Source organism: Cricetulus griseus, chromosome 2 (assembly GCF_003668045.3).
Source record: "Cricetulus griseus strain 17A/GY chromosome 2, alternate assembly CriGri-PICRH-1.0, whole genome shotgun sequence".
NCBI classification, from domain to species: domain Eukaryota; kingdom Metazoa; phylum Chordata; class Mammalia; order Rodentia; family Cricetidae; genus Cricetulus; species Cricetulus griseus.
Window position 1 is genome coordinate 436583194 of NC_048595.1, and position 19443 is coordinate 436602636.

A 19443-nucleotide genomic window follows, 5' to 3' on the forward strand; every position below is an offset into this window, starting at 1 on the left:
CAATCGCTAGCCAGTCTAGCCAGGTCACTAAAACTTCTAGGTTAAAAACTTCTAGGTCAAAATTTACACATTGTAAATGCATCTACGTATCTTCTCTATTTATTTGTTTCTATCATCTATATTACACAACCCAGGCTGGTTTCAAACTCACTATGTAGCCTATGATGGCCTTGAACTTGTGATCCTCCTACCCCCACCTCTCAAGTACAGGGATTACAGGTGAACACCAGCACGGCCAATATATGTGTTCCTGGGGATCAAACCACCACATCCACAGACCTGAAAGTCTCCAATAAGATAGATTTAATTTAAAAGAATCACAAGCACACAATTGCAATCTTTCATGTATCAGAACTTCCCTTCCTTTGGCAATAATTTTATTCACTGTTACTTTTCTTTCTTGATAGATACAGCATCCAGTTACCCAAGCATTCATTGGGAGATTTTTGGCAGCAAGCCTGGACAAAAGCTCATCTTAGCAGAAACATGATCCCTATGAACTGGGAAGGGCTCATGGTCCCTGGTGCATACTTGAGTCACTTGCATTTCTATAGTCTAAGCGTGGTGATCCTTCTATTAAAAAATATAGTCACAATGCCCTGAGAGTCATTAGAACAGAGTAGCAATGCACTAGAAACTAAATATAGAGAGTAGATGGGCATGGATACTCATGATACGCCTAGGTGCTTCTCCTGATCAAGCTTTCTTCTTGGGTTCTAGGGCCTACCTTCATGCCTTCCCTGACATTCCTTGGGATGCTCATCCAGTTCTGTCTTGGGCATCCTGACCATGTGACCAAACATACCTTCACCTCTTCCTGGACTGGACTTCGCCTGACAGAACTGGGCTCCTCAGTCTATTCCCAAGACAGACGCCCTTTCATTATAAAGCAGACCCTTGACTCTCCCTGGGCAAGGCAGGTTTAGACATTATGTATTAAGAACTTGCTATGATTTCCCTTAACACAGAATTCCCTGTGCCGAATCCCAGTGTATCCATTCCTCTCCCTGACTCCCCCACAGATCTCTGAGCACCTTCAGAGGAGAGCACACATCTTAATTCGTGGAAGAAACTGCAGCTACAATGCCATAACCCTGTCCTCACAGAAAGGATGACAGACAGCCAGTGTACTTTGGCTGACATGCAGGTGAGGTTGCCAGAGGAATGAGCCATGGTTCCAAATTCCAAATGGGCCTCAAAAGCATCCTATTTTGTCAGGGAAAACCAGGTCCACACTTCAAGCTAAGTCTGAGGACTGACCTATGCATCACCCATTGGCAAGGGACTGAGCATGCACAATTACAAAACATGTTTAGTCTCAAGCAAAAATAAACTACAATTCAGTCAAAATTAATAATAATTCATACTTCTCAGATTAAGGGATGGAGAATGATGTTTCTGGAAATTTTTCTATTCCAACGGGGCTCTTTCCTGAACCTAGTTTTAAAATAATCTAGACTACAAAGAGCAATGTGCCAATTATATATCTTTGTTATCCCAAATTAGTTACAATTAATATTTGAAAACCGAAAATCATTTATTTTCTTTAATCTCCCATAAAAGTAAGCTAGGTAAAGACAATCAACTAAAAATAATCTTGGAGGACTATTGCTATTTTGTTGCTGGTTTTTTCCAGTTTGCAATCCCAAGGATTGAACCTACAACCCTGAGCTTGCTAGGTAAGGAAGCACTCTACCTCTGAGTTACAACCCCCACCTCAGATATGTTCTTAGTACTTCAGTTTTAATTTATGGTGTCATCCTATTTTATTCAAATACTACTTTCTCCTTGAAACTTGCCCAGTTTTTCAACTGTTACAGAGCTCTCCATCTTCTTGAACATATCAGAAATTACAATTGGCATGTCAACCATAGCCTTATTGTCTCTTGTGCATGCCAGCCTCTGCCTGTGCTCTCCTAGTGAAGTGATGGACAAAGCTGGGAAAACTTGGACTTAATTCACTTCTGCATGGGATCACAGTGAAGGAGAAGCACACAAAATCTCCAGGATTCTCTGTTCACTCTTTAAGTAACAAAAGATACTACTTTATCCAAAAATAAATAAATAAATATCATTCCTTCAACAGTAAAGGTGTGATGTGATCATGCTTTTAACATGGTGACATAATTTCTGGGGCTCTACCCACTCCAAAAAAATCCAGGAAATATAAAAAATTAAATAGACTGTGATAAATTATTCTACCATGAATTTTTTTTGTCCATTTCATTTCTTTGTAGCAGAATAAGTTTAATGATTAACCAATACTTATTTGGGAGTCTTGGTGACAAAGGCTAGAAAAAACACTTCAGTTTTTAATTATGAAAATAGAATACTAATGATTAAAAATGCTCATAGTTTTATAACACACAAGGGCAATAAATAACTTTTCTCACCAAGAATTCCAAACAAATATTGGTTAATCATTAAATTTATTCTGTTACAAAGAAACAAAAATGAATCCAACATGAGGCTAAAACTTGATTTTTTGACACTCTAAGGCTATAAACACTAAACAAAGATCATTTTAGATCCATCATAATTAGCTTTAAAATTGTGAAGAAGGAAGGATGAACACGTTCATGGCTGAAAGGAGGCTGCTTGAGTCCACTGATGTATAACATTGTCTGACAATGTCGTGACCCATAATACAATTTACCTTTACTTTTTCTGCCTTTATATTTTTTTAATTTTTTATAATTTCATACGTGAATACACTGTATTTACATCAGTTCCAACCCTTTCTCTCCCTCCTCCATTCCTCCAGATGTGGGTGACAGGCAACACAGGAGAAATTTACATGTTCTAACTGGCTTTCTTTACTCAATGTGATTAACAACAGATTCTTTTGAGTATTTGTTTTAGGGTTTGCCATAGTATTGATTGAACCCAGGAGCCTAAACATGCAAGGGGAACCCTACTGGGGCACTCTTCCTCTGAGCTACACTCCCAGCCTAAGCAACAATTTTAAGTAAAGGTAGCTACCGAGGACTTGCTTTGTGCAAACCACCACATTGAGGGCTTCAGAGAACTGAGAGAACCTAAGCAGTCTCACGATGTCAAGAGGCAGGAGGGGGAAATCTAAAACCAGGAAAAAAAATGGGACACAAGGCTGAATGAAATTGTCAAGACAAATAGAAAATGGGAGAGGTCAAATCACAAATCAATCCTTCAGAGAGATGACAAGGAAACACACACAGAAGTGGATGAGGAGAAAGAGGAGAGACTGGGAAGCTAAGAGTGGAGATCTAGAACCTAGCAGTATCCATAGTGTCCCAGGAGCAATGACTAAATGAAGACAGGGAAAGAAAAGTGAGGAAGGCAAGAATGAGTTGCCGGCAGAGCCAGTGACATGGTGGGGGTCAGTGATCAATGCACAAAGTTCAGAAAGAGATGGAGGGGAAGACTCATGGATGTTATCACAGCAAAGCCTTCAACCTGGTCCATGTGGGCTTCCCTGGACAAGAGCCAGATGAAGATGGTTAAGAAATGAATAAAAAGGAAGGAAATAGAGGCGCTACCTGGACCAGTCCTCAAGACACTTGGATGGAAAACGTTAAGAGTGTAGTGGCATCTGGCCTTGCCAGTGAAGTTGTAGAAGTGGCCATACCCTTTGGGAGTGATTTTAGGTGCGGATGTGACTGCTTTAAGGTGGAGAAGCTGCATGTGTGCAGAGGGAAGAAACTCTAAGAGGAGGAGTGGGCAAGGTCAGGGTAAGAGTGGAGCTCTAATTGTCATCATTCATGTAGAATGTATTGAGATGTCTAAGAACATTTTGTTTTTTGTTTATCTGGCTATGTTTTCTAGCACCATTAATTTTTAAATGATCTGGCTTTCAAACTTGTGTGACAAACACCTTTTCCTGCTGAGCCATCTTGCCAGTCCATTTAGAAATGTCTGAATTTTATTTTCTGTCTGCTTTTTCTTGCCACCATGTTTTCTTTGCCATGACAGAATGCATCCTCAAATGGTAAGCCAGCATAAATGTTGAACATAGAAGAGCTTGGAATTTGGAGCTAACCAAGCTGGGAAGGCTATGAATAGAGATTGTCAGGCCATCCCACCAGGAGTTTAGAAGACCAGAATTTAGAGAGAAGTGTCAACCAAGGAGCCTGGCTCCAGAGGGAACAAAGACTGCAGGGAACACTGGTTCTCTAAACAAGTCATCTTATATTTTGCTAAACAATCTGGCTACATCCTCTCTGTGCCCTGACGACCCTGAGAAGACTAATTTCTAAGGTAGTAGGTTAATTTTTTTGGCAGAGGAAATTTCAAGATAGGAGAGTATTCAGGAGGTGTTATGGTTAAGGCTTCCTCCTCTCATCCCACCCACTGAAAGCTTTGCCTTGTGAAGATGAAATTTGGTTGAGAGCCATGAGCTAAACTGTGACTACCATTGAAAGGAAGGTTCTCTGATCAAAACCACTGCCTAGGTAAGAAATGTATGTGACTGTGGTCCAAGGGGCCAGGCTTCATTCTAAACTGACAGCACCACCTCCTAGCATCAACTGCATGGTACTGGTTCTAAAGGCACGGACAATGCAAGATTGAAGAGTTCACGGAGTTTGCGGCCAAAGTCCCTGAGAGCCACTAACACCAGACAATATGTCACAGGGATGGAGCTCCTGCAAGGAGGCTCTGAGAGGCCAGTCCATGAAGCTGTGAAGGTGAGGCCTAAATTGAGTGTGAGATATTTTGCTCCAGCAACAAAAAAGTAATTAATGCACTATCTGCTCTTAGAAGGGAGGTCTTTAGCAGGCTTGTGTGACTCCTTGGCCTCATAGAGACTTGATTAAAATTATATAGAACTTTACTTTGGCTACATAAATCCCCTCCCCCGAGAGCCCCTATGATCTGCCCCAAGTAATTCCCTCCATCTGAATATGAACTTCTATTCCAGAGCTGTTGAAGACACATTTAAAGTTCCTCATCAGCTTCCTTGGAAAGCTCATCCTATGTGGCCCTGACTGGGGAGGCCATTAAGGGGATCCAGGCCTTTGCTGACATTGAGAATTTGGAGCAACAGGGATGAAGCAAGCTATAATGAATTCTACAGCTAGAAGGAAGAATGTGAATTCTGACCAGCCCTGAGGGTCTTCACGAGCTTATCCTTCTGGATTTCAGCCTTAGTTAGCTTAGAGCTGGCACCATTCCATGCACAGTGGCCTGAGGGACCCTGGGCATGGCACTGCTTAAGTCATGCCCGGGCTCACAGAACTAATAAATATTCAAAGCCATGTCCTAAGCCACTGGTGAGTTGTAAGCCTCTGTGCGGCGGCAGCTAGCTAATGTAGCAGTTGCGCCTATTCTAAGAGACTCTCTTCACCACAAAATTATCACAGTCACATTGCTCTCACTCATCTGGGTCACTCCCTGCATTTAAATCAGTCTTCCCACATCCTTCCTGTGCTTCCCTTTCCACTATCTAAGTGTCTCCTGAGGACACTTCTTACAAACACAGTCCCCGAGAGGGTATGTGATTTCATGGTTTCTGAATTATTGAAATGTATGGCGACTTCTTGCTATTATGCGTGTGTGTGTGTGTGTGTGTGTGTGTGTGTGTGTGTGTGTGTGTGTGTGTGCAGGTGCATGTGTGTGCATGTGCGTGTGGAGACCAAGGGACAACCTTGGGTATCCACCTCAGAAATGCCATCCATCTCACTTGAGATAAGGTCTCTCGTTAGCCTGCAATTCATCAAATAGGATAGCCTGGCTGGCCTGGGAGCCCATCGATGCCCCTCCCCAGGACTAGGAGTACAGAAGTGTACCGCCACACCTGCCGTTTGTACGTGGGCTCTGGAAATTGAGCTCAGATCTTCATATTTCCAAACATCACCAACTGAACTATCTTTCCTTTGTCCTCAAATTTAGGTGGTCCTCTAGCCCCCAGACTTTTACCATTCCAAATATGGCTGCCATGCTGCCCATTCTCCCAGTCCTCTGTTTCAATGCAACCTGCATAGCCCATGCAAAATCTTATAGACTGTTCTGTTTAGCCAAGGTGTTAGAACTTCGACCAGGAAATCACAGCCTGCACATTGTGTTCACTGGGCACTCAGAATCTATCCCACTTGCAAGCCAGGTTTCTCCTCTCACTGAAGTCCTGTACAGTCACTTGGTGATGGCCTTGTCTTGGCCTATTCCTTCCCCTTCTGGGGCATCTGCTCTATAGCACCAGTCATTTCTCCAGGGATCTCCACCTCCTCATACTTTCATGTCTATCAGGAAATAGTTCCACCTTATGCTCTCTGGAATCAAACTCAATTCTGAGTAAGACACATGACTTTATTTCCCCTCTTGAACTTTTAGAGACCCAGTTTTGTTTTGTTTTGTTTTTTCTTCTTCTTCTTTGGGTAGTTGGTATGGGCTCATTCTCTGACAGGGGCTGGAGGAGGATGTCAAGTCAAAAAGGAGGACACTGGATTGGCAGCCAGATGAGTTCTGTCTTCTGTGGCCTGGAGTAGAGAGGCCTCTTAGTCTGGATTTCTCAGGGCCAGCTAGTGCAAGCAGGATAAAAGCATTCTCTTCCAGCCACACAAGAAAGGATCCAGGCCTCCAGACTATGTAACTCCCTTAAAGAGCATCCGATGTCCACAAAATGAGGGGACCACTCTGCCTCCTGAGGTCACATGTAGTATGTTCACAGCACACCCTTCAACTCCATGAACTCAGGGATCTTTGCACCCCTCAGTTGTCAGTCATTAAGTTCTTGGCTCTTCCTGGAATTAAACCTTTTCCTCTGACTAGAAGTTGAACTTCCCAGCTCCTATAGCATCCCTCGAGAACCTCATCTTCACACGACCTTTGCCCTCCAGGGATCAAGGACACTGAATATGGGCATCATCTGCTCTCTTTCTAGAATCTTCATTTTCTTACACTAGGAGATGCATTTATTTATATAGTAAAGGAAACACTCGACACTGCAGATGTGCAAACAGCAAAGAAATTAGAGAGAGCTTCCCAGAAAGACGGACGTTCCTAACTCAGAGCACAGGGAAGTGCTGGACTCAAGCAGGTTGAGCATGGTAACCTAATGTGGACAGAATGACATTCTAGCGATTGCCATTTCAGGTACACTTACAGGGAGGAGTTCGCAAAGGCATGCCTGAGAATGTGCCAGAAACGCAAAGTCTTGGGCCCCACGTTAAGCCTAGAATTAAAACCTGAAAAGTTGAGGTGCAGTGATCTATAGCAGATCTGCTGGCAGAAGCAGGTGTGAGCTCCAGTTTGAGAGCCATGGCTCACAGCAGCAGGAGGGAGATTGGGTATATTTGAAGAATTTTCACATCATAATTTTCTTTTATCCTATAGAGGCAGATCCAGGTGTGTGTTTGGAATAAGGAGTTTGATGCAGGCCTTCTGAAGAAGTGCTGTGACTTTAGAGTAACAATGTGAACAACAACACTGAGAATGTGTGGAAGCTGCATGGAAAAAGTTAACATCACAGCCTTTGAATTGTCAGGGGCACTGGTAGGCTTTTCAATGCCACTGTATTTTTCTTGCTTAGTAAGGCCAGTGTGAGCTAAAGGTCAAAGATAGAAGAACAGACAGAAGAACATACATATTCAGGACATAGCTACTTAATGATTTTGCTAATTATAAAGATGAGATCTGTTCCACAAACTAAAGAATTTTAGTACTATTAGTTGTTTGAAGCCTATTGCCCATACCGACTCTGTTACTGAAGGATCTGGAAATCTCTGTAAGTATTGTTGGCCAAAATCTATTTGAGAGCTTTGTCCAGGCTCAGCAGACTTGTGGCACGATTAGGATGAGCTAATTAAACCTCCAGAGTCATTGTCTTTTTGTTCTTCTCTCCAGAGTCAGATGGATTCCCTCTTTCCCCATGCTCTCACAGACCCCAAGCTGAAAAGCCAGAAAGACGAACCATCATGTCTGCCCTTGTGGCTTTGAGCATATGGATGCTTCTTGGTTGTCACTGGGCATCCCGTTCCAAATGAAAATGCAAATGTGGTGGGCATAAAGACCTGGCCCAGCTTTAGCTGCATCCAGAGCCCTTACCGAGTACTGAGTGTGTCGGTCCTTGAAGTTTTCCAGAAAGTTCACAAAACAGAGGAGGGCCCGTAAAAGAGAAGCAGGGAGAGGCAGATGGAGGCTATCAAGTAAGCAGTGAGAGGAGTTGAAAGGTTAAGGGAAATGGATATAAATAGGGCCACAAAAGTATTTCAAAAATCTAAAGCCAGCCCGTGTGTTCTGGCTTAGAGAACTGTGCAACAGCTAGCAAGCAGCATTCATAGGGCGGGCAGCTGCAGTGAACTATGGCTCTCAAACTTGAGCATCTGGGCTTAGATGAAGCCACACCATCCATACACCATGGCTAGAAGCCAAGCCAAAGGCAGGGAGAAGAGCTTTAGGAACCAAACCACACTCTCTGGCTCATGATGGATAACACTACCATCTGCCTTGTGGGGCTGCCAGCAGGCTTCAATGAGTTAACGCACGTGCATGCTTAGAACGTGTTCCACACACTCTAACTACCCCATCAATGTCAGCTGTTTTTCCAGAGTGACATTAACAGGCAACCAATCGCATGAGCTAACATTTGCCTCCCAACTGACTTGTTTAATAAGAACTCACATTTTTGCCAATACACAAGACTCCCCCATCTCCCCCACCAAGGGCATTTACCCAACGAGCCATTGAGAACAGCACGGTCTTTCCTGTTCCCAGCCACTGCCTTTGACCTGTCCCTGCCTGCATACCTTAACAACCCTTTCAGTGTCTACCTTTACATGAGGTCAACAGAGATGCATGTGAAAAAGAAAAAAGCCAGGAGCAGGTTTCTTTGTTTACCAGAAGGAAGTCTGAGGCTTACAAACGGGTCTCCTGGGACCCATCCACCATCCCAGCCTCAGGATTTGGTTTTGATTATAAACAAATCCATGCTCCAATTAAGGGCTTATGTACTACATTGAAAGCTCCGTGTGATGTGGTCACTTAGAGCCAAGAAATCTTGAGAAATGCCTCACCTTTGTATTCTGCCAGGCACACACACTCATAGCCATTGACGAGGTCCCTGCAGGTGGCAGCATTCAGGCAAGGAGCAGACAGGCACTCATTGTATTCTTCCTCGCAGTAGAGGCCATGGTAACCTGGGGGACAGAGAGGAAGAACAGCTGTCAGATGCATCCCATAAAAATCCTACCTTCTCCAGACCTGCAAAGGTAGCCAGGTATTCAGTAGAAGCTATATGGCCAGGCAGGAGGGACTTAAGTGGCTGGGTCCTTGGGGGTTCGTGGAAATGTGAATTGCTGAGAAACATACTTCTTCACATATTTTTTCATGGCCCCAAGGGAAAGAGGAAATGATCCACTTAGCTACCTGCTGGCCTCACCATCATGATTCCAAAGCTTTTGGCATTGGAAAAGTCAGTCACCAAATGCATCAACTCTGGCCATGAGAGACATTGAGAGCAGCTCCATTCCCTGCACATGATGACAACAGCTCCTTTCAAGGACAATTTCCGCAGTATTTCTCCTTGTTAGTAAGAAAAATGCACTTAGCTGAAGAAAATGCTATTAAAGAGAGAACTTTTCTTTTTCCCCTCTAATCCAAAGAGAAAGTGACCTCCCAGGGAACTAACTGAAGTTCCTGTTGAGATGTGAGATGGTTTTGCCATTGTTTATTTGTTTGCTCAAAAAACACAAATCTATATGCTACACAATTTCAAATTGTACTTAATTTTTTAATTACTGGAGAATAATAGGAATGAAGAAAAGAAACCCAACAATTTTTATAAAGACAGCTTTTATGCTTCTGTTTTGCAAAACAGGTGTTTATTCTACAAGACAAGAAGACACTATTCTCTGAGATGAGGCATTATGTTGTTTCCAACTTTCAAAAACACGTGTTACTGCCAATTTGCCGTGAAACCAGGCCATTTTTGTCTGGCCCTGTCCAAACAATGAGAGCCATGTGAGTGTTTTCAAAATTCGCTCTGCCTGTGTTTGTTCTGAATTCAGATAAGCAGAAAAAATAAACCTTTGCCCAAGTGGGAATTGGAATTGCTGGTTGTCCCCACCCCACACTCCAGTCTTTCTGACATACACAAGGCCCGAAGACTCAAGAGTTCCATTAGAGTGTGCTAGTGTGTTCAATGCTGTTTCTTGTGCCTATCACAAAAGTAGGTTAAGCTCATATTTGCATTATTAACAGAGCACTTTGCAGTTGTGTTACCATCGCAGTTATTTTTGAACCACTTTCCAAATTTAGGTGGTACTAATGGCCCCTTTGAGGCAACCTTGACCTACCTAAGACAAATACACCATGGGTTTTTTTTTTCACTCTTCTTCTGCCTTATCTATGCTTTGTAATCTTAGAAAAGCCTCTCTTGAGACTCTTTATCGAGTTATCTCAGCCAATTAGATAAGAGGGTCACAACTAAGAATGATTTTGTCCCCTAAAGGACATTTGGCATTTTGTTATCATGATGGGTGGAGGTGCTGTTTCTGGCATCAACTGAGGGGAGCTGGCTCCATCCCCAACAGTACACAGGCATGAAAGTCTTGAGTTAAAAGTCTACAACAAGCAATAGCCTACAAGCAGAATCCATCGCAGGCCATTTGGATAAACAAAGCTTTATTGAGACTATATATATATATATATATATATAATATATAATATATATATATATAGTCTGTACCTGTTTTCCCTGTAACAGTAGAAACCCAACAGTTTGCCAACAGCAAATCATTACTATCTGACTCTTTATAGAATAAGTCAGTACCATGGCCTATGCTTTTTGATGTCATATTCCAGAAATCATTGCCAAGAACTATGAAGGATTTCCTAGCTGTTTTCTTCCAATAGTTTTATAGTTTAATATCTTATGTTAAATCACTTATTTTAAAAATGACATGATTTTTGTGTATGGTATAAGTAATAGTGGACAGGTATATGAAGGGAACGACATTACTAATGATCAAGGAAGCAAAAACTAAAACTACATTGAGAAACCACATCACACCTGTTAGGATGGCCATCCAGGAAAGAAGAACAACAGAGAACTACAAGAGTTGTTAAAAATGAGAAGGAATTGGAACCCATGTTAGTTCCCTTTCCTGATGCTGTGACAAAATACCAGACATAAACAACTTAAGAAAGAAAGGGTTTGTTGGCTCATGATTCAAGGACAGAGTTTATCATTGCAGGGAAGTCATGAAGGTAGGGGCTCGAAGAACCTGGTAACACCCACAGTCAAGAGCAAAGAGCAGTGAATGAATGTGTGCGTGTTAATGCTCAGCTTACTTTCTCCATTCTTATACAACCCAGGATCCCCTTCCTAGGGAATGGTGCCACCCACAGTAGGCAGGTCTTCACACTTTAATTAATATGATTGAGATGCCCACTGGCTAACCTGACTTAGACAATCTTTGAATGAGACTTTCTTTCTAGGTGATTCTAGATTGTGCTAAGTTGACCACTGTGTTGGTAGGAATGCAGTATAGCTGCATGGAAAAGAATATGCAGGTTCTTCAAGGGTTAAAAATAAAATTGCTATATGATAAGGCAATCCCATTTCAGTGTATTTATCCATTAGACTTAGGAGCAAAATCTCAGGGAAATATTAGCACCCCTCCGTCCACTGCAACATTGTTCATAATACCCAAAGATGGCAAGAGCCTAACCATCCACCAGCAGCTGAGTGGCTAAGGAAGATGTGCTACATCCACACAACAGAATGCTATTTGGGAAATGTCATGGGTAAAAATGTAGACCATCTAGAAATCATGCTAGGTGGGACAAACTGCACAATTCTACAGGAGGAGGTCAAACTCACAGAAGCAAAACATGAAAAGATAGTTTTCAGGGATGTGAGAGAGGGAAACTGGCAGCTGCTGGCCAACGTGAAGTATCATTTCAATGGCACAATATGAATAGACTCTCAGGATGTGCAGCATAGCAGGGTGCAGAGGGCAAGCACTTCTGCAATGTGCCTTTAAAATCATGTTAAGAAGGTAGACTTCGAACTGTATGTTTCTTATCACAATAAATGCTTTATATGTAATGAACTAGGGGCTGGGGAGATAGCTCAGTCATGTAAATTGCTTGCCTATAAACACAAGAACCTGAGTTTACTCCCTAGAACTCTCATTAAGAAAAAAAAATTAAAATTAAAAAAAAACCAGGCGTGGTGGCACACATTTGTAAACCCAGTACGAGGAGGGTAGAGACAGATGGATCCCTGTAGCTTCCTGGCCAGCCAGCCTAGCCTACTTGGCACATTCCAGGCCAGTGAGAGACCCTGTGTGCTGGCTAGTTTTATGTTGACTTGACATAAGCTATGCTCATCTGAGAGGAGGGAACCTTGATTGAGAAAATGCCTCTAAGATCAGGCTATAGGCTCTTTCGGGTGTTGGCTCCAAAATGGCCAAAAAAAGAAGAAACAATCATTGTGCCAAAAAGGGCCACAGCTATGTGCAGCCAATTCACTGCATGAACTGCACCCGGCGCGAGCCCAAGGACAAGGCCATTAAGAAGTCCATCATTCCGAACACTGTAGAGGATGCTGCTCTCAGGGGCATAGCCAAAACGAGTGTCTCTGACGCTTGGGTACCTCCCAAACTCTACATCAAGCTGCATGACTGTATGAGCTATGCTATTCATAGCAAGGTAGTCAGGAATCGATCTTATGAAGGCCAGAAGGACCAAACAGCCCCACCACAATTTAGACCTGCTGCTGCTGCACCACAACCCCCACCAAAGCCCATGTAAAGAGGTGGTTTCATAAGGACAGAAGAAGAAACCACCTTGGAAAAATAAAATGGAAGCTATACTTTAAAAAAAAATCAGGCTACAGGCAAGCCTGTAGAGCATTTTCCTAGTTGGTAATTGATGGGGAGGGCCCAGCCCATTGTGGGCGGTGTCATCCCTAGATTGGTGGTCCTGGATTCTATAGAAAAGTAGGCAGAGCAAGCCATGGAGAGCAAGCCAGTAAGCAGCACTCCTCATGGCCTCTGCATCATATCCTGTCTCCAGGTTCCTGTCCTGTTTGAGTCACTGTCCTGAATTCATTCAGTGATAAACAGTGATGTGGAATTGTAAACCAAATAAACCTTTTCTTCTTTAGCTTGCTTTTGGTCATGGTGTTTCAGCACAGCAATAGTAACCCTAACTAAGATACCTTGTCTTAAAAAAAAAAAAAAAAATAGACAGTGCCTGAGGAACAACACAACTGGCCTCCACATTCATGCACACATGTGCACATGTACTTACACACAGAGAGACGGGGGTGGGGGGCAGAGAGAGAACTAAGTGTCTTTGGGTCCTTTTCCTAATTGTAAGAGCATTTATGAGGCTGGGATATAGCTCAGCCAGTAGATCATCGGGTTTGATCCCACACCTACAAAAAGGACCTTTATATGTCCATGTGAGACTGTCCAGGGTAGCACAGTTCCAGCTATGTGTTCTCCAGCAGATCTTTTGTCAATCAGAAGGGATAATCTATGACTCTACCTGTACCTTTGTCCTCTAAAGTGAGGTGTCATTTACATCGACAAAAACTCCAAAGCAAGTTTCATGAAATTATCCATAATTATATTGTAATTTGCAAATGGCACCATTATATTCCAGCAGCATCATGAAAAAGCAAACATGGAAGTTGTTATTTTACAGATATAATTAAGCTGGTGATGTTTTTCTTCCTTGCCCAAGTGGGGGGTGGGGGTAAAGGTTTCATATTCTAAAATTGTTTCTTCGGAGACAGTAACATTTAAATGCCTTTAAAGAAATGTCAAGGCACCCTTTACATTAGTTGCCAAAGAGCCCTAAGTTGTGCTGTTTGAATTAAAAGGCATTCCTTCCGAAAGAGAAAGGCTCTGAGAAATGAGGTGGCCACCCCCTGCTGATAATTAATTCAGGCAAACAAATTATCCCCGGGGCAGTAAGCCCAGGGTTTGAAAACTTTGGCTAGTCCAAGGGAAAAGAAGAAGAAGAAGAAAGAAGAAGAAGAAGAAGAAGAAGAAGAAGAAGAAGAAGAAGAAGAAGAAGAAGAAGAAGAAGAAGAAGAAGAAAAGAGGCTGGAAATATGGTTCTGTGGATAAGGGCATTAGTTACACAAGCAAAGGGACCTGAGTTCATATCCTAGCACCCACATTAGAAAAATAAATAAATAAATAAATAAATAAATAAATAAATAAATCCTAGTGTGGCATCATACATTGTGACCTCAGCACTGGGGTGGGGGGGGGCAGAGTCAGGAGGCTCACTGGGGCTTGCTGGCCAGCAGCCTAGCTCCAGGCCCGGAGAGAGACCCTGTCTCAGGAGAATAAAGCAGGGAGTGATGAAGCAGGCCACCAGGAGTGGGTGGGAGTATGTTCGTGTTTACATGCGAGCATGTGTGCATGCATACATGAGTGCCTGTGTGCATGCATGCATGTGGAGACCACAGGTGTTAGGACCCACACCAGGCTGACCCCGCCCCCTGACGATGGGCAGGGCATGCACAGGGATGTGCTACGCCATCACCACGTCACTCTTGTCACACATCACAGACCTGTGTGAGGACTCTGTGCATGTGTGGAACCTCAGTGAGCATGCACGGCTTTCCCTTTAAAAGTTCCACCTACGCCCGGCTCCTCTCTCTTCTGCTCTTCTCTTCACTCATGCCCTTTTCTCTGTCTCTCTTCTCTCTTACTCTCTCCCCTACTCTGTTCTCTCTCTCTCTCTCTCTCTCTCTCTCTCTCTCTCTCTCTCTCTCTCTGTGTGTGTGTGTGTGTGTGTGTCCTCTCTCTTATCCTGCCCTATAATAAATTGGTGAATGTGCTCTCCATAGTCCATGTCCATCTCTTGAAATTCTAATTTAAGCAAAAGAATGACAACAGGCAAGGTCTCTCACTGAACGTGGAGCTTACCAGATCAGCTGGACTGATGCTCAGTAAGCTCCAAGGATTGGCCTGCCTTGGCCTTGCACACACTCCCAATGCTTAGGCTCCTGCTCTTTGCTGTCCCTGGCTCTGTACATGGGTTCTGGGGATCTGAACTCAGGTCCTTATGTATGCACAGTCAGAACTCTCCCAACTGAACCATCACCGAAGCCTTGCAGTGTGAGGTCACTACTCTTCTCTCAGCTCATCTCCATCTCATGATTTGGATCTGTCTAAAATCATCAACTGAGTTCTTCACACTTCTTGACTACTAGAACAGAAGGCTGAGGCAGAAGCTGCAGTGTTCACAACCATGCCAAACATTTCTCCGGTGGGAAACCTACCAAATCAGAACAGTTTTGGTGTATCTAAAACGCTGCTGACAGCTCCCCCATGTCTATGACACTCCAGGAGTCCCAGGTGCCCCAGACACAAAACTACGTAGCAAGGTTCTCAAAGCCTAGTAGCAAGTGAGTGGCACCTGCTTTGGGGCCAGGCTCTGTGCTGGTTGAAATGACAATGGCCCCCATAGGCTCATGCATTTGAATGTTTGGGGCGCACTATTTTGGGAGGATTAAGAGGTGTGGCCTTCTTGGAGACGGTGTGTCAGTGAGGGTGGGCCTTGAGGTTTCAAAAGCCCACACCAGGCCCAGTTTCTCTTTTCCTATCTCCCGCCTGAGAATCAGAATATAAGCTCTCAGCTACTGCTCCAGTGCCACGCCCACCTGCCACCACACTCCCTGACATGATAGTCATGAACTAACCCTCCAAAAAGCTAAGCAAGTCCCATTTAAATGCTCTGTGTTATAATATGCCTTGGTCCTGTCTCTTCACAGCAGTAGAATAGTAACTAAGACAGACCCATTGCATGTGTTGTTGAATCTTTAGCAATACCAGAAAGGTAGTATGTAGCTCAGTAGAGTGCTTTGCCTAGCACGCACAAAGCCCTGGAATCTGTCCCCAGTGCCACATGAACCAGGTAGGATGGTGCACACCTATAATCCTAGTACCAAAGAAGCAAGGCAGGAGGATGAAAAGTCCAAAGTCATTCTCAGCTGCACAGTGAGTTCAAGCCCAATATAGGCCTAATGAAATCCTGTCCCCAAAGCAAAGCAACAACAGCAAAAGGGCATAACTAGTCCCAATTTATAGAGAAGAAATTAAGGATAAGGAAGTTGATCATGGCCATACATTAAATCCTACTCTCTCTCCCCACTTCCCTGTGTTGTCCAAAAACACATAGTCTAGTGTGTCTATCTGCTAGCACAGATAACAAAACAACACAAACGGGTTCGGTTAAATAACAGAAACTTAATTCTCACAGTTCTGCAGAATGGAAGTCCAAGAACAAGAGTATCTGCTTGATTGGTCCTTAGCTAGCAGATTGTCACCTCTTTTGTGTCCTCACACAGCCTTTCCCCTGTCTATGAACGCTGCTAGGGTATTCCACTATAGCTACTGTATAACAACCTAACCCTCTGGACCCTGTTGACCTTCTATGACCTCTTTACATGTACATTGTATAGTGTGCACATGTTTGCATATGAGTGCAGAGGTTAGAGAGCAACCCCAGATATCATTCCTCAGTGCTGTTCACATTGACTTTTGAGACCTGTTGCCTGGCTGGCCAGTAAGCTCCAGGGATCACTGGTCTCACTCCCACCCCACCACCACACCCCCAAGCACTGTGTGAGCCCTCAGGTAGATTCTGAGCACCAAGCTCAGGTCCTCATGTTTCCATAGCAAGTGCTTCATACCGGAGCAGTCTCCCCAGCTCCTTTAGTCACCTCTTTAAGGGGCCTGTCTCCATAGATAACTACCCTGGAGTCAGAGCTCCAAAAAATGAATTTGAGGAGGGCTCTAATTCAGTCCTTAACATCCTAATTCAGGGTTTCTTAATTATGTGTCTGCAGTACTCTCCCCTAATCTCTAGTTTTAGTTTTTGCAGTTTCATTGACCCACAGTAAACTGTGGCCTGAAAACTTTACATGGAAAGTCACAGAAATGAACTACCCAAGTTGTAAACTGAACGCCTTTCTCAGGACCATCTTTCTTCATCCTGTGTGGGATGTGAATCACGCCACTGTACCCATGCTGAACAGCCTGTCCTCTATCTGTAGGTTCTACATCCAGGGACTCAGCCTACCACAGTTAAATACTATTTGGGAGACAAGTTATATTTGACTGAACACATACAGAATTATTTTCTTGCTATACTCCCTAAATAATACAAAGAATTCCACTCCCTGGTGACTAAGAATTCAAATATATAAGCCTATGAGGGCTATTCTTATTCAAATTGAAGGATTTAAGCTTTCACACTTTTACAGACAAATTTGGGTTTTAGTTCTCTGAGAGGGGCAAACAGGTGCCTCTCCCAACAAAGGGCCATTTATCAATAAGTTCCATTCAGGGATGAAGGACAGACCAGAAACAAGGCCTGAGTCAGCCCCACGGTATCTCAAGGGCAGTTCCTGCAACCCCCTTGAAATTTACCCAAGTATATCCAAAGATAAAACCTCAGTCAATTAAAAGTACCTAGTGTAACTGCTACTTGCTTTACCAATTATGTTTGAGATGACCTAGCTGTTCCTGAAATTCCCCTAGCTGTGCTTAAAAGGAGCTGCACACTCCTCTCTGGGTCGTTGCCATCTTGTACAGGTGAACGACCCGGCGTGCATGCTGGCATATTAATAAACGCTCCTTGCTCTCGCATACAGTTTGAGTCTTAGGTCTTCCTTCAGCACTTCCTGGGACCCTGACAAACTCACCACACACAGGAAGGCAGCATTGGCGCAAGCTCTCCCTGAGAAGGGGAACTTACTGCTGCTGCCACCGCCCATGGACATCAAGCCACAGTCCTTCCGTGTTTTAATGAGGCCGCACACCAGTGAACCCTCTGAGGAGTTTCTAGGCTGTTGGTGTCAGTGTGGGGCTGCATAAGGAAGATGTCTGAACTGAAGCTGATGAGTTTTCTGCTTCTCTCACATGTTAACAGCCATTCTGGACTATCCCATCTTGCAGTTGTACAAGCCAATCCAACATATCCCTCTGATACACACACACACACACACACACACACACACACACACACACACACACACCACACCGCTGGTTCTGTACCTCTAGAGGACACTGAGAACTGTGGGGTGTCTAGCCTCATCCACCCCAGCAAATGAGCTGATGAAGCTGTTTTCCAGGGAGGGCTACCCCTACTTTTCAGGCAAGGAGACCATTGTCACCATGAGTGAGTGGCTCAGCAGCTCAACAGATGTGGGGGACCCTGAGTGGGAGAAGAGAACACTCCCAAACACCTGCTACTCTCCTCCGAAGTGGCACTCACCCTACTCACTCCACTGGGAAGCAAGACTTCCCATGGCCAGTTCTTCACCTTCCCCCACAGACTCCATATCATCTAAACACCAATGTAAGAAGGCTTCAGCCCACACTGTTTACTCCTGAGTTCTTTTTCTCTCCTGGCCCATCATGTTGTCACCCTCTGAAAAATCCAAAACTCCACTCTGGTTGTAGCCAGATGGCTTTCACACGTTTTGTGACAAATTCCAGCAACTCATCCATTCCTGTCACCTTGGGGGAAGAAGGAGGTGATTCGTGCTTCATGCTGCCTCAAAGAAAGAAACCTGACAAGATCATCCAAAACCAGCAGCCATATGCTCAGGCCAAACAGGCCAGGGCAAGCTGCTCAGACCGCAGCTCCACCTGAATTCAGGACAAAGGCAGCTTAAAAGAACTTTTTACCTGAGTTTGCTTTGTAGTCAAGCTTCAGTAAGTGAGACTTGTATGGGGGGAGACTGCGTTAAAGACACTAAGTTCTTCCCTCTTTTCAGTGTGAGCAGATAAATAGGAACATCTATGACTTAGATTCAAGTCTAGGCTAGTTCCCAGAAGATCAAATCCTCCATCTCACCCAGGGTAGTTAAGAGCTAGGCAGGGAGGACATAATCCTATTATGTTAATAGCAGTGATGGTGAGCTTTCAAATGAAATTAACAGCAGGGAGCCCAGGGCACTGAGATGTTGGGTGATGCCAGGGCAGAGCACTACTTCAAACACTTGGGAGGAGACAGACCACTGAGGAGGCTGCCATGAGGAACAGGGATTCCAACAAGGATGAAGGCAGTGCCAGTGCGTTGCTAAGAGCTACTTAAAAGGTAAAACCAGAAACACCTGGTGTTGAGTAGACTAGGAGAAGAAAAGAGAGTGTAAGGGTCAGGCTCCTGTATCAATAAGGGGTGTAAGAGAGGCATCTACGGAAGCCAATTCCTGTTCTTCAAACTTCCAAACACAGTCAAATCCATTAGTGGGAGGTGGCTGCAGAGAGTGATGGGGCAGGGAGGAAGGCAAAGCACTTTCTAGAAGCTAACTTTAAGTGAGCAAAAGGGACGGACAGTTTCTCTCAGAAACATAAATGATCTTTAAAAAAATAGTGAGTTTGTTTTCATGAGTATTATTTGCTGAATTCTGATTCTACCAAACATCCTGCTACAGCTTATAAGATATGTAGGGCTGGCAAGATGGCTCACAGGTAGAGGCACTTTTCT

At 43.9% G+C, this 19443-nt stretch overlaps 2 protein-coding genes across 2 annotated transcripts in view; one reads left to right on the top strand and one right to left on the bottom strand.

Moving 5' to 3' along the window:
* Nucleotides 1–19443, bottom strand: part of Dner (delta/notch like EGF repeat containing) — a 287027-nt gene that overhangs the window by 28301 nt on the left and 239283 nt on the right. Inside the window, exon 9 of the mRNA XM_035441073.1 lies at nucleotides 8988–9110. Within this exon, the coding sequence (XP_035296964.1) occupies nucleotides 8988–9110 (123 nt within the window). The remainder of the gene's footprint in view (nucleotides 1–8987; nucleotides 9111–19443) is intronic.
* LOC100757655 (40S ribosomal protein S26) lies at nucleotides 12385–12732 on the top strand. The gene has a single exon (XM_027397397.1). The coding sequence runs from the start codon at nucleotides 12385–12387 to the stop codon at nucleotides 12730–12732; it is 348 nt and encodes a 115-aa protein (XP_027253198.1).

Bases quoted from the DNA above. Each gene is read 5' to 3' on its own strand.
- LOC100757655 (XM_027397397.1), top strand. From the start codon at position 12,385: ATGGCCAAAAAAAGAAGAAACAATCATTGTGCCAAAAAGGGCCACAGC.